The 15,275-nt window shown below is 41.8% G+C and overlaps 1 protein-coding gene across 5 annotated transcripts in view; it reads left to right on the top strand.

The window, feature by feature from the left end:
* The window catches only part of RASGRP3 (RAS guanyl releasing protein 3), a 104,101-nt gene extending 90,238 nt beyond the window's left edge, over positions 1–13,863 (top strand). For 3 of the 5 annotated variants that reach the window (XM_029231844.1, XM_029231845.1, XM_029231843.1), the window contains exons 14-17: positions 1,626–1,773; positions 6,689–6,725; positions 9,012–9,137; positions 9,484–13,863. In XM_029231844.1, coding sequence (XP_029087677.1) covers positions 1,626–1,773; positions 6,689–6,725; positions 9,012–9,137; positions 9,484–9,986 — 814 coding nt within the window. In that variant the 3' untranslated portion in view covers positions 9,987–13,863. The remainder of the gene's footprint in view (positions 1–1,625; positions 1,774–6,688; positions 6,726–9,011; positions 9,138–9,483) is intronic. The other 2 variants (XM_029231847.1, XM_029231846.1) reach the window with 2 other exon arrangements.
* Positions 13,864–15,275: the final 1,412 nt, after the last annotated feature.

The following is a 15,275-nucleotide window of genomic DNA, read 5'->3' as shown; positions in this document are numbered from 1 at the left end:
TATAAAACTTACTTCCCACTAACTACCCACTTCTTCCCTCAGTTTGTTTCTGTCAGTGACATGTTCGTAGAACATGAACTTAAAATCACTTCCCAGTCTTCATTTTGTTTCTCTGCCGGTTCTTGTTTGGAACAGAGAGTGTCCCAGCAGATATATTTTTTTCCTAAAAAAACTTTTTTCCCCTAAAAATGAAGGTTTAAAGTATTCATAGCTTACATGATTTCTTTTGTCAGACAGGCTTAGATATGTTGATTTTGAGAGAAGAATGGACCATCCAGGAGAAGATTCTAACAAGTTGTCAAAGATATGGCGCCAAGATTCAGTAGAACGGTTAGGGCAAGAGATGTAGATTGTTAGGTCTTCAGCCCAGTCGTGTTAAGCTGGAGTTCCAGGAGTGTGAGCACAGTCTGATGGGAAAGTTTAGAGGAACATGAGCACGGGGACGCAAGGAACGCAGCTTCAGGGACTCCTCTCCCCACGTGCAGCAACTGAAAGGAAGACGTGGATCCTGCAGAAGAGCTGGCAAAGGGGGCGCATAAGAGGCAGGAGGGAAACCAGGGCTACGTGGAATCACAGGGGACTGTGGAGGAGGGAGTGTCAAAAAGGAGGAAACCTGTCCCATGTCACATGCTGCCAGGAGGTCAAGTTCAAGGAATGAGAAAAGGCCGCTGAGGATGTCACTGTGACAGTTTCAGTAGAATGGTGGGTTAGAAACCTGATTATATGGAGGAAAGAATAATTGAAAGAAATGGAAAAAATGTCTAACGAGTGCTCTTCTTGAAAACTGCAGGAGTAAGAGAAGAAAAAGGGAAAAGACAAATGTTGGAAATGGAGGCAGGATTGAGGAAAGACATTCGTAAGGAGGGGAAGTCCTGAGTGTATTTGTAAACAAAGGAAAGAGTGGGTGACAAGATGCAGCAGGAGAAACATGGTCCTGGAGAGGCTGGAGAGTGGGGGAGGGGAGAATGACCCCCAAGAGAGGACCGAGGAGATAAAAAGGAATTCTGAACTGCCATGGAAGGGTATGGAGAGAAGGCAATATGCAGCTCCCTTACGCCAATGGATTTGATCTTTTTTGGTAAACAAGAAGTCAGGGTGTGTGGTGGTAGATGCAACCAGAGTTTCTATGTGGAGAAGATCTGGGAGAATCACTCTAGTGAATGGTCTGTGAGCCAGTAAGACATGAATGAAAAGATTACCAATGGTAGTGGCCTGGATGACATCAGGCAGAATGAATATGAGAATGGTAGGTCCAGTTTTCACAGTTTTCTGCCTTTCTCCAGCAACCAGATTCTTGCAAACTCTATTGTGAGGCAAAGGCTAGAAAGGAGATGTCCTTCTGGAAGCTACTACTTGGTAATGAAGAAGACTTTCTGTGCTGCAGTGCACAAGCCACACACACACACGCACACACACACATATCTTCTGCTTGCTAAGAAAGCCTTTGACACTGAAAGCTGTCCTTTGAGTTTCTCTCTTTTCAGATGTGACAGGAAAGTGAACATTCCCCACCCCCCACCCCCCGCTTTTGTCCAGAAAGGTTTGGGAGGTGAGTGATTTAAGTGTGGCAACTACTTAGCAACATGGTATTCAAAGATCCCTCTCTTCTTTGATTCTCTTCACAGGGATGGTCTAATTAGTAAGGATGAAATGATGGCTTACTTCCTGAGAGCTAAGTCCCAACTACACTGTAAAATGGGACCGGGATTTGTCCATAATTTTCAGGAGATGACCTATCTCAAGCCAACCTTCTGTGAACACTGTGCAGGATTTGTAAGTCTGTTTTCCATTGCTTTCTCTTCTATGTAGTGATTTGTGCAGTATTCTGAGAATGTGGGAAAACGATACATGAACAGAGTCCATTGTCTGCCTTAGATCCAAAGTAAAACATGATGGCTCCCTGAAATTAAACATTCAATTAAAAACAAAAGCAAGATCTGCAGATTTAGCCATGTTCTTTCTAGGAATGCAGGGCTGGAGAAGACAGGGAAGGTTGGTGAGGCGTATTAACTCAGGAGAGCAGTTTGTCTGTTAATACCTGCCAGGGAAAAGTTCTGCCCAATGAGCCATGGCATCCATCACTGAGTGCAATTAAGTGGTGTATTTATTATAGCCAGTTCCTCTCAGTTCTTGTTTCATATGGTGTCAGTCACTAGAAATCTATCATGATATGGCTCCATAACTCAGTGAGGAAAAAAAATCTTTTCGAAGAGAAGATGGTTATAATAATAAATAACATTTACTCGGCATTTGACAGTAATAAAATATTTCCTGAGGCATTAGTGTAATTAATCCTCATAACTAGCCCATAAGGTGGGCCTTTTACTCTCCCCATTTGCATATGAATGTAGAGAGGCCCAGAGAGGATAACTCAAGTTTCCCAGGATTTCACAGCCAGTAATGACTAGAGCCGGGACTCAAACTCTAGTGTTCTGGCTCTACCTACACCACTGCAACAAATGAAGGTTGAACACCTCACTTCCCCACATCTGATGATCCTTTAGCAACTAAGGTCATGTTTGGCCCTGGTGTTAAACAAAGACCCTCGAGCTCTGAACATCTTCTAGTTGATATCCAAGTAATGTAAGATGGAAAATGTAGTACTCTACACAAGGGTAGCCCAGCAGCCAGGTGAATGGCATTTGTCCAGATGCCAGCTCAGTTTTGTTAGCTTCATTCAGCAGTCATGTCCCCCTGTGGACCCGTATGGAATTCGTAGCTGATATCATATACGCTCCCAATAAATTACATTTTTCGCTTTCAGTCTTGAATAACTGGCTTTGGGGAGCCAAAGGGCAGGTGTTTGAATTCAAGCACACACCCCGCTGAGAACAGGTAAATTAGAGGCAGTGGTTACCTCAAAGATGGCCCCCCGTGATCATAGAACCTGCTGTGATCAAGGGGCAAGGCAGCCTAACCAGCTCTCTTAGCCCACCCCAGGGAAGGAGAGGTTCTCCTACCAACTACACCACTGGGATTGCATCACCTGGCCATTTTATCATCAAACAAATACTTTTCCTTCTTCATGTATCTCTCTTCTGATGGGAATTTTTGCCTGTATCTAGACCTGAAAAATGCTCAAGTGGTACGGAGCCATGTGTAACTCTCTCCTGCAGAGTGAGGCCCAGGGAATCTGTTTGGCCCTGGCCTGGCACAGCCAGAAGTCAGGCTGAGACATCTGACCCATGGTGTGGTATGAGAGTTGGTAGGTCCTTATCAAATCTCAAGGTCTTGTCTCTGCTCTCCAGTCCTTCTGGATGTCTCTCCCTTCCATGGAGGCTCTGGTTCTATAGAAGCAGCAAGGTAGGCTTTCTTGGGAGCTTCCACACACTTCCCTCCCCAACTCATCAGAGCGGATTTGCTGGCGCTAGGTTTTTGATGCAGCTGTGATCAGGTCGATAGCTCTGGACTTGGAGTCCAGAACTCTGACTTTGAATCTCAATTCTGCCCCTTATTAATCTATGTCCTTGACCAAATTATTGATCATCTTTGAGTCGCTGTTTTCCTATCTGTAAGAGGGGGTTAAGACTTACCTGCCATGTTGTTGTGGTATTAAATGATATCAGACATGTTGCATACCACAGAGCTCAGAGTGAATCTTTCTCTTTTTTTAGTGTTCCTTTATGCTTTTGGAGTTTTATCGAAATTAACTAATTCAGAGTTTTAATATCCCTTTTTATTTTTCAAAATATACTTAATTTCCTTGCTTTAATTTGAATTGATCTTTACTCACACACCTTTTTTAAAAAGCTCTTTGGTTTTCAAAGGGATTTATAAATACCATGCTCTAGCTGGGTCATTGAAAGGAACTGTGGGGGAATAGAAGGAACTATTTTTTAGTGCTTGGACCACCTGCTTTTGAAATAAATTCCATTTTAAGGGTAAGGAAGACAAATAGACACTGCTTGAAATACATTGATTTTAGAATTAGAATTCCGGAGCTGAAAGAATTTTGCTAATTCCCTTATTTTGAGCTCTGGAGAAGTTAAGTGACTTCCCTAAGGCCACATGGATCACTAGCAGCAGAACCATGACTCATGTTTAGTTCTCTTTACTCCCAGTCGAGTGCTCCTCCCACCACAGTCACTCCAAGTCTTACAGCAGCCTCAGGTCTCTAAATCAGAGACTGTGGGAAGTACCCTCTCCTGTCCTTGGCTGGCACGCTGACCCAGGGCCTCTTCGTGCCTCGTGTTGTCTCCTGCTTCTTTTTTTTTTTTTTTTTTTTTGCGGTACGCGGGCCTCTCACTGTTGTGGCCTGTCCCGCTGTGGAGCACAGGCTCCGGACGCGCAGGCTCAGCTGGGATCTTCCTGGACCGGGGCACGAACTGCATCGGCAGGTGGACTCTCAACCACTGCGCCATCAGGGAAGACCCCCTGCTTCTTAAGTAAGCATTAGCAAGCAACGCCCTGACTTGCCTGCCTCATGGGACTCATGCTTGACTTTATCTTCTTCAGCAGTTTCTGCAGCTATGCTAATAACGTGCCATAGCCAGAGATTTGGATGCTTCTTAAACCTTATCCTTTCTTGTCCTAGATCAGCGGCTTTTGTTCTGATCACACACAAAACTCCCAGGAGCAATGGCTTCCTCTCTTTCCCTGAAGTGACATACTCTTCACATTCTTCTTTTCCTACTTACTAGCTATGAGATCTTGCCAAATGACTTCACCTCTCTGTAGCTTAGTCTCCTCATCTGTAAAAATGAGAACATTATTATTACCTATCTCATAAGGATATTGTGAGCATTAAATGAATTACTACATGGGACTTCCCTGGTGGTGCAGTGGTTAAGAATCCACCTGCCAATGCAGGGGACATGGGTTCGATCCCTGGTCCGGGAAGATTCCACATGCCACGGAGCAACTAAGCCCATGCGCCACAACTACTGACCCTGCGCTCTGGAGCACGCGAGCCACAACTACTGAGCCCACGTGCCACAATTACTGAAGCCTGCACTCTAGAGCCCATGCTCTGCAACAAGGGAAGCCACCACAATGAGAAGCCCGTGCACCGCAACGAAGAGTAGTCCCCGCTTGCCACAACTAGAGAAAGACTGCGTGCAGCAACGAGGACCCAACGCAGCCAAAAATATATTAATTAATTAATTAATTAATTAAAAAAATGACTTGCTACACATAGCTTAAAACTGTGCCTTTCACATAGCAAGAGTTCATTAAATGTTAGCTATCATTGTTATTTTTGTTATTACTATTACCAAGGGCTCTGTGAGGAAACGATTTCTCATCACTACAAAGTTTCCCAGATGTGGGACCTTGCAAATTATTTAACTTCCTGCATCATCACACTCACCTTTTATAAAAGGGAAGCAAACTGGATTATCGTAAAGATCCTTATAGCTCTGACAGATGTGATTGGCCTACCCACCCACTTTCCTTTCCTGTACTGACACCTCCCCATCCCTTTTCCAGTCATCCTAGGCACCTGAGGCCTCGCTTCCAGTTAGTTGTCTTAATAATCCTTCCTGTCTCCAAGGCAAAGTGTTGCCCTGTCCCAAGAGACATTTGCATCTTAATAATGTTTTCTGAAGGACCAAATAACTTTTAAGGCTCAAAGGAATCACTCTCCACTGATGGAATTTCCTTGTCAGAAAGAGAGTAAGGAGCAACTTTCCCAAAGCCTTGAATCCCTTCACATCAGTAGCTACTCTCCTAGGGCCATGATGCCCACACTCAGGGCATTGTTCTGCTATAACACATTGTGAACAACACTCCCATCAATGCCAGTAGCCCACCAGCCCTCTTTCTTTCAAAATTATTTTATTAGGTAGATATCAGCCACTTAGCCTAACCACTCAAAGTGTAGAAATGGAGCTTCTCCAACTTGAGCTCAGCCCGTTTAATTCATCAGCACTGTATGTTCCTGATGCCCCTGGTTCCCATATGCAAGAGCTGCAGGAGGCCTGGGAAAGAATGTGGGAAGTCCCCTTCTTCACAGAGATTACAGTGTGGCAGAGGTTTGTGAAGACACCACCACCAGGATGACGCCCCTGAACCGCCTGGGCAAACACTCCCTTGTTAAACTGTAGGCCCTCACATCTCTCCTGAGACTCTCGTCACTTCCTACATCCTACTCCTTACTTGGTTGGCAGAATCTGAGCCTTTTCTGCATCTCCCACAGCTCCAGCACAGGCCAAACACGCAGCAAGTGCAGAGAATAAATACACAAACAAATGCAAAATCTTTTCCTCTTCTGTATTCTTTCAAGGTAGAAATGCTTCTCAGAAGAGAATCAAGCAAAATCCAAATGCTTTAGTGGGATGCATTGCTTGGGTCGCTTAATTTACCGTAGGGGGCGCCAAGAGCAGCTAGTGTGATTTTCAAAAAAAGCAGAGGGAGCCAGGGGCTATCAAAGGCAGAGTGACAGTGTCTCCCTGTGAGTTTTGCTGAGAGCGCATTATGCCAAAGTCCAATAAATGCACCAACGTCAGTTTCCCATCCCAGCTCCCGTTTGGCTCCCAGAAAGAAAAGGGAAGCAAAACTCCTGTTATTGCCCCAGCTGCCGTGGGCTGGGAGAGGGTCCTTCTATCTGACAGGAAGGGTGTCAGGAGCAGCTACATCCTGTTTGTGCTCTACCAGGCATCACGCTTCCCAGGACTTCCTTCTCTGTGGCCTTGTTTTCTTTCCAGATTTCTCTCCAGATTCCCTGACATTACTTTGTCTTTTGTTACAGCTCTGGGGCATAATCAAGCAAGGATACAAATGCAAAGGTAAATGTTACTTTGTTAAAATTTTTATTTTATTTTATTTTTTAAATTAATTTGTATTGGCGTATAGTTGCTTTACAATGTTGTGTTAGTTTCTGCTGTACAGAAATGTGAATCAGTTATACATATACATATATCCCCTCTTTTTTAGATTCCCTTCCCATTTAGGTCACCACAGAGCATTGAGTAGAGTTCCCTGTGCTATACAGTAGGTTCTCATTACTTATCTATTTTATACATAGTAGTGTAAATATGTCGATCCCAATCTCCCATTGTTAAAATTTTTAAATGTGACTTTTGGGGCAGGAATCATATTTGTCTGAGGGAAACTTTAAAGCTCTTGGCAACACAGAGAAATTGGGGCTTTGGGGCTACTGGCAACTGAAGAGTTAACGGTCCAGTAAAGGACTCCCTGAAGTTTTGGAGATCCCAGGCTGGAATTTTACCGCTTGTTACAAAGAGCAAGGAAACCACACTTATTATCCCACACACATCTAACCCCTATCTCTAAGATGTCTTGCCCATCATCAGCACACATTTAAGGTGGGAATTCTGAGGAGGGCAAGGCTGATGGAAATACTGTATGTAAGAACTTTGTCCTTCAAGGGAAAAAAAACCCCATGCTCATTTCTGTAATACATATGCATTTCTTTCTACTCTCACATAGCTATTCCTTTCTCTACTAAATCACAGATGATGATGAGAAAAGAGGAGATACATTTGCCCCTTTCAATGAATTTGTTCATATACTTCCCCCATTTAATTGAAATTTATAGCAATTGAATAAATATGTATTTGATAAATGCAAAGGAATGTTTGGCTACTTGTAGATATATGATTATTACACATTATTGGTGTTCAGAAAACTGCTGGATATTTTATGCAGACTGTTTATACTGGTTCTTTTAAGAATCTGATAATGCTCTTGAAAAATATAATAAAGCCACAAAATGAAATATCTTAATCACAGAATGCCTTCAGATTAATAATGTTCCCTTGTGATGCCTTTTTTCTCTAGCTGTCTTTCAGTATTTGGCCCTCATTTTACATGGACAGGGAACTTCCTTGAACCTCTATGGGAGCCACCTTTTAGTGCTCAAAAAACAAACAAACAAAAAAACCCTTCCCTTTTGTTCTCTGAATCAGTTGACTTAGTCTAACTTGAATTTTTACTTTCAAGCAGCAGAGATACTGGTTTCTGCCCCTTATCCCCTAGACACACACAGACAGATACAAACACACACAGACAGATACAAACACACACACACAATTTTGTGAAGATGAAAATCAATTAAACCCTAGGATCTCTGTTCAGATGGTATTTCTCTTAAAGACATATAGAGTGAAAAGTCTAATTGAAATAGACCAGACATGTCATTGCAATTTGATCTTTCCCTGATGTTATTAAAAAACCATTTGAAACAAGACCATTTAGGGGAAAACGGGTATTGGAAATAATGAGAAAATTCCTCTTTGATGGTGAGAGAAATATACCCTATAAAATGATCATATCTGTTCAGTGATTTCAGAGAAATGTAGGACCCTCATCGTATGAAGTAATTGTGTTGCTATCTTCCAAAGTGGCCAAAATTTTGTACCCCAAGTAGCAATTAATATCTACTTTCTTAACTAAAGCATCTAATGGGAAGGCCACAGAATCTGCTGCGTGCCATTTCCAAGCCATAGTCAAATCTGAGACATGTTTATTGAGCATATGCTCACCTTGTCTTCTGCTTCTATGCCAAGAAAGGAAGCAAAAGATATAATCGCTTGCTCTGGAAAAGATTTTGGGAAATGAAGAAGAATAGAAAATGCAGACAAATACTGAATGGAGGGACACCTTGCTGTAAATATTTAGAGGCAACTGTAGGTCCTGGGAGAGACTAGATGCTGAGGCTTCTCACCCTCATTCTGGCTTAGGGAGCCTCTTTGTGGGGAATCCATCTCGGTCTGAAGAAGAACCCCAGTTCCATGTAATTTGCATTTAGTTTTGGGCAAAGGCAACTCCCCATTCAGGCTGCCCCTGCTTGTTGCTCCCCAGCACTTCAGTGAACTGTGTAGAAGAAGCAGCTGAACAAATATAAGAGAGAACTTTAGGAACCCCAGGAAAGGAAGAGAGTCCCACTGGCCCTTTTACTAGCCCTAGACACACCCCGTGGACCTGAGATTAAACACAGAAACAAGGGTGGGGGAGGGGAGGCGGGAGAGCCCAAACGCCAACCTGGAAGCCTGGTCAGCGCCTGACATGTGGTTCACACTAATCACCTGTGATACTTTTGGTTGTTTCAGACTGTGGAGCCAACTGTCATAAACAGTGCAAAGACCTCCTGGTTCTGGCCTGCCGGAGATTTGCCCGGGCGCCCTCCTTAGGCAGCGGTCATGGGTCACTGCCTGGAAGTCCTTCGTTGCCTCCAGGTAATGTCCTCAACTTTCTTTCCTACTGCGATTTCTCTCTGCTCACCTTCCATGCCTGCACTTTGGTTGGAGTCTGGATCTAAAGCTAGTCAGAGCCATTATAAACATAAAGGTCTTCAGGGTAAGCAGCAGTGGCTAAAGACCCTTGAACCCTACATGCTCCTTTTGGCTTTTGGGTCTCAATAACATGCAGTTCACCTGAGGTCAATTTCATTTCACCTCTGGTCTGTTCCTCTAGGACCTTACCCGTAGGACTCCTGTTGTTTGCACCCACTTTGACGGTTTGCTGTGAAGCAGTCAGATGTATGATTAATCACAATAATCACAGTAATCTTTCCCCTTCCAGTGCAGGATGAGGTTTTCGAGTTCCCTGGCGTCGCAGCTGGACACCGAGACCTGGACAGCAGAGCCATCACACTGGTCACAGGCTCCTCTCGCAAGATCTCCGTGCGGCTGCAGCGGGCCACCACCAGCCAGGCCACCCAGACCGAGCCTGTGTGGTCAGAGGCTGGCTGGGGGGACTCAGGGTCCCACACCTTCCCCAAAATGAAGTCCAAGTTCCATGACAAAGCAGCAAAGGACAAAGGCTTTGCCAAGTGGGAAAATGAGAAGCCCAGGGTGCAGGCTGGTGTGAATGTTGTTGACCGAGGCACTGCGTTCGAACCAGACCAGGATGAAGCTGACATGGTTGAGACCAGACAGGACGGTGAGGTCAGTGCTGGTCAAACCACAAATAAAATCAGAAGAGGGAGGCTGAAAGCAGCTGAGATGAGTGTTATAGTGAGTCCACAAGGCAGCCTGGTAGTTTTGAAAGCAGAATGGTTGGGAATCAAGACATATCACTTTTAGTCTTGTCTTTGGCTAGTTATGTGACTCTGGACAAATGGTCTCTTCTCCTTGGACATCAGTTTTATGATGTATAAAACTGAACCGAATGGGTTCTAAAACTCAGTGAAGGTTTCTGTGTCTGTATACTGACGTGATGTCCAGGGGCCCTTGACTGTTGCTTGTATCCAATATAACAGTACGCTATACCCATCAGCTTAGTTTTCCAAGCTAGAATCAGGGTCCAAACTCAGAGGAGGCAGTGAAAGCAAAAGACATGTAGATAGAGAAGGAGAGCTGGAAACTCTTGCTCTTACTTAAAAAAAAAAAAAAAAAAGGCTTTTGACAGCATCATGGAGGAGAGGGTGGTGAATATCAGAGACATGGGGACCTCAGGGTTCTATGTGTCAGGCTTTGCCTCCACACAAAAAGTATGTTCAAATCATCCAAAGCAAATTGGGAAACATATGGAATTTGTTAGAACAAGCTGAAAATATAAATTGATTCAAGATGGACTTAGATAAATTTATTAGTCAATAGTCCATAGTGTATTAAGAAAAAGGATTTGGGGAAATTGGTGTCACATTCCTAACCTAAAAGTAATGTCATGGAGGGAAGCCATTGCCTCCCTACTGAATCATTTTCATAAACAGAATATTAGGTTAGGTAGAGACCCTACTGGATCAAGCCAGTGCTCTTTTTTCTCATGACTGGTCCTCCACATTCCACCTGTCCTCAGGAGATCTAAGCGCACAATCTCCATAGTTTCCTATGATGAGAAAATCGCCAATGACCTTTAACCAAAATTCCTCTAGTTCCTTCCTCATCGAAGACAATTAGTAAGGATGCCGCACATGGTCTTCAGTAGTATGAAGTTTATTGTAAGTTCCTTCTGAGCCATTGTTTCCTTTCTTTTAACACCAACTTTTTTTTTTTTTTTGCGGTACACGGGCCTCTCACTGTTGTGGCCTCTCCCGTTGCGGAGCACAGGCTCCGGATGCGCAGGCTCAGCGACCATGGCTCATGGGCCCAGCCACTCCGCGGCATGTGGGATCTTCCCGGACGGGGTCACGAACCCGTGTCCCCTGCATCGGCAGGCGGACTCTCAACCACTGCGCCACCAGGGAAGCCCTAACACCAACTTTTAAAACAGCTTTATTGAGATATAATTTATGTACTATAAAATTTACCCATTTAAAGTGTATAATTCAATGGTTTTTAGTATATTCACTGAGTTGCACAACCACCACTACAATCTAATTTCAGAACATTTACATCATGTGCTTTGTGGACTACATGATCTTTTATTTCCCTCTATAAATCTTGAGTATACAAGGCACTGATCATTTGAGATGTTCCCTTGAAAACTGCTTTCTAGGAGTAGTCTTATTTTTTTAAATGAGATGCAGCCATACAACAGGTTCTGATTCGTATTGCAGGAAGGCTGACTTCAGGCTGAGGACACTGAAGGCAACTGTGTTGGCATTTGGAAGGAGCAAGATGAGACGCTCTGAAGAACACTCCAAAACTCAGGAAGTTATCTGAAATTATCTGGACATTTACTGCCTTGTGACACTGTGGGATCTCCCTGATTGAACTATGGGACAGAGGACTTACCCTATGAACTATTTATTTCCTCCTTCCCTGCTCCTAGTGAGGTGCCACAAAGACTGTGTTATGTAGTTGGTAGTTTTCTCTCCTATCTTTCTCTAGAGCCATTTATATACGGGTGAAATGAAAGCTTTTGTGCATGTACTTGATATTCATTCTCTAAACTCAGACTTTGCTTTTTCTGTGAGAATGTTATTTCCGTATTTTTATAAACTTTTGAGGGGGGTGTTTAACGAGGAGTCGATTTAGGGGTCTTTTTGTGTGCTTTTTGGACGGGACCAGGACTTATTTTTTTGAGGGACAAGGAAGCTCTTCCAGACTTGGAAGGCAGTGGTTCTTCTAATGATGATCTGCTGCAAGGAGAAGCTGTTTACATTGTTCTTACCATACAGTTGCTATTATAATGTGTAACAAGTCACACTTCTATAATCATATAAGTCTTGCCAATTCGGCATCACTAGGTAGCTATGACACAGTCATGAAAACTATCCTAATATTTGTCATTGCCATGGGGGGAAATTAACTAAATACATGTCCCATCTCACTAGGTTTAGCCATCTTTCATAAGACTGCTATTAAGAAGTATGAATAACAATTTAAAAAATCAATTCAAGTTTTTGGGAATAAAATTCAGGAGAAAAACAAACCATCCCTCAAACCCCTTACTGAAATGCAATTTTTAAAATTCAACCAGCAATTTTTAAAACCTCAAAATAGTTTTGAGAATTTTGTTTGTTATAAAAGAAAACTTTTTGGTTGTGAAAGAGAGCTCTCATGCTCTTCCTAAGAAATTGCCATCATGATTAAGAAGAGTCATAGAAAGCAAATCATCACAAACCACCTTTGATTAACATTTCATTTAAACTTTTAAAGTATCAATATTTTGAATATCTTCCTTTGACCCAACATTACTAGACATGGGTCTGTTTCTTACATGATGAGAGAAGAAAGAACTTGGTTGAAGATGTTCAAAAATAGAGCTGGGTTTGAGCCTATGGCTGAGGAGAATGACCTGCTACCAAGTGCCCAGTCAGAAACTGGACCCACAGAGGTGCACTGGTCTGCATTTGGTAGTTTAAGTGTATATAATCCACATAAGACTGAATTTGTTTCTTTGGGGGCAGTCGCTTCAATAAAAAAATGCCTTTCTTCTCATTTTCCATTAGGTAAATGAAGACAGTTCTGTTCAGCAAACACTTGTTGAGTACCTGCTCTGGGCAGGTCCTGTGTTAGATGCACAAAGAGGAACAACTCTTCATCTCTGCCCTTGGGAGCTGAGAGCCCATGGGCATTTAAGGCAAGATGACTCCTTAAAATAGAGTTTCAAATCCGCTAGAACTGACTTAATCATGCCAAACAGATTCAGAGATCAATTTGCAGAGATATTGCAAGTTAAATGAAGTTATTAGGTGAGGGAGTTGTGATTAAGCTCAAAAATGTAAGAACTCACCATTTGTGAGCACCTCAGAAAGCAAATAGCCATCCCCAGTGTTGGTTCCATGTATATATACTCTCTATTCCTATTCATAAATGCAATGAAATACATGTTAGCAAAATTAAAAAGAGAAAACGGCAATTTAAGTACAAGAAACCCTTCTTCTGTGTGTGTTTTTTTTGTTAATGAATGTTAAGACTATTCTTTTTCTTCTCAAAGCAGTTATTTCACTTGCCACTTAGTTTGGGTTATTTTTTATTTTTCATATATAAGAAAAGTTTTATAGGATCAGCCTTCCTGTTACAATGATACTAAATGAACCTCGAGTAAAAACAAACCAAAAAAATAATAAAACTAACATATTATGTGTATATATGTACGTAAACTATTTTTGTATATGTGTGTATATATGTGTTTATATGTATACACAGGCACGCAAACACACACACATACACACACATACTACTATTATTACTTTGCTGAAGAGGAATTTGAGTCCATAATAAAGCTGCTTTATAATTTTGATTATATCATTTACTCATAACCAATGGTGACTCTGATGTTTCCAATATGTCAATTTCCCATAATCAATAAAATAAGTAAATTAGGCAAACCCATGGTGGAGCAAAAAGAACTATGATGGTTGGTTCCTCCAGACCTTCCTTTTGTAGGTTTGATGATCACTGTCAAAGCAAAACCAAAACCAAACTCTTAACAGTGAATATTGGGAGTTCCCTGGTGCTCTAGTGGTTAGGATTCTGGACTTTCACTGCTGTGGCCCGGGTTCAATCCATGGTCGGGGAACTGAGATCCCACAAGCTGAATGGCACAGCAAAAAAAAAAAAAAATTAATAATATTAGATACCAAGAGAGGAAATGTTAGATACTGCAACTGGGTCTTCATTGAAGGATGTGCTAATTGTATTGATGCTTTTTGAGATCTGCCTAAATCAGAGAGTGATCCTAACTGGTATTTGAACATTTTATGTTGAGTGGTGTTTCCTGAAGCAATAATGTCCCCAGATTTCCATGGTAAAACAGCCTCTCCAAAAGACAGAGAGGTTTGCTGTTTAACAATGAAGGCAGGACTCCTACAGAAGGAAGTACCAAACTGTTATTGATGGCAAGAAGCTTAAGCATTCCTAAGATAAACACCTTGATTTTTGACTGAGGAGGTAAATTCAGTCAAATGAGATTCCCACAGCATATCTTTGGCATGCAATCCACAGCCAGATTTAAATCCCATCTATGCTAGTTGTAGTCATGAGATCCTGGGCAAGTCATTATACATCTATTTGAGCCTCAATTTTCACATTTGAGAAGGAGAGATTTTACCACCTTCTCCAACTACCTTATAGAGTTGTTGTAAGGATGAAGTCTAATAGTACATGTAGAAGTACTTTGTAAAGACCTTATAAATTAATATTATTTTACAGTTAAACAAGGTTCTTCTCTACAATTGTCTTCAGACTACATGTTTACATGGCTGTGTTCTTTGGAGGCTCTAAATCCAACATTTAACTAAATTTTGTGTCAAAGAATTAAAAAAAAGAAATATTCACAGGGGTTTTTCTTACGCCTGGCACTGTGTGTGTATAGGGTCAGTTCTGCTCTGTTTTCTAACATTAGCTATTCTCACTCTGTTTGAAAATAGGTAGACAAGATTAAGAAACCAAATGGGTAAAATGTAAATAAGCTTAGAGAAAAATAGGTCAAAGTAGAAATGTGCTTAAGAGGCTGACTCTTGGAAGAATTTATTTTACTACAGGGAGACGAGGAAAATAAAAATTAACTTTTCAAATAAAAAGGACTCCATTTATTTGACAACTAGAATGTATTTTATAGCGATTGAAGGTGGTAATGATAGGAAACTACTTGGAATTTAAGGCTCATTCAGGAAATATCTTCCTCCATGCTTCATCCAAAACTTGCTTGCTGAAGTTTAGAGAGTACTCAGACCTCAAACAACAACATTTATTCTCTTTTTAAAATGTTAATGGAAAGCACATTGGAGTTCACATCTATTTAAGTGACTTGCAGTTTATACATAATAGCATAAGGAAAGCATCACATGGGGCATTCTATAAGGCAGTCGACCTGAATGCTTCAAAAATAAAATGTCTTAAAAAAAAAAAAGGGAAATGGATGAAAGGAGCAGTTATGGATCAAACAAAACACAACAACAGAATGCAGTGTTGTAAACCTTGATTGGATTCTGAACCAAATAATAAATAAAGCAGACATTTTTGGAGGGCAACTGTGGAAAT

Source organism: Monodon monoceros, unplaced genomic scaffold, assembly GCF_005190385.1.
Source record: "Monodon monoceros isolate NGI ecotype Baffin Bay Population unplaced genomic scaffold, NGI_Narwhal_1 Super_Scaffold_19, whole genome shotgun sequence".
In the NCBI taxonomy this organism is placed as follows: Eukaryota; Metazoa; Chordata; class Mammalia; order Artiodactyla; family Monodontidae; genus Monodon; species Monodon monoceros.
Note: the sequence above shows the minus strand (reverse complement) of the source record. Positions and strands in the feature narration are given on the sequence as shown.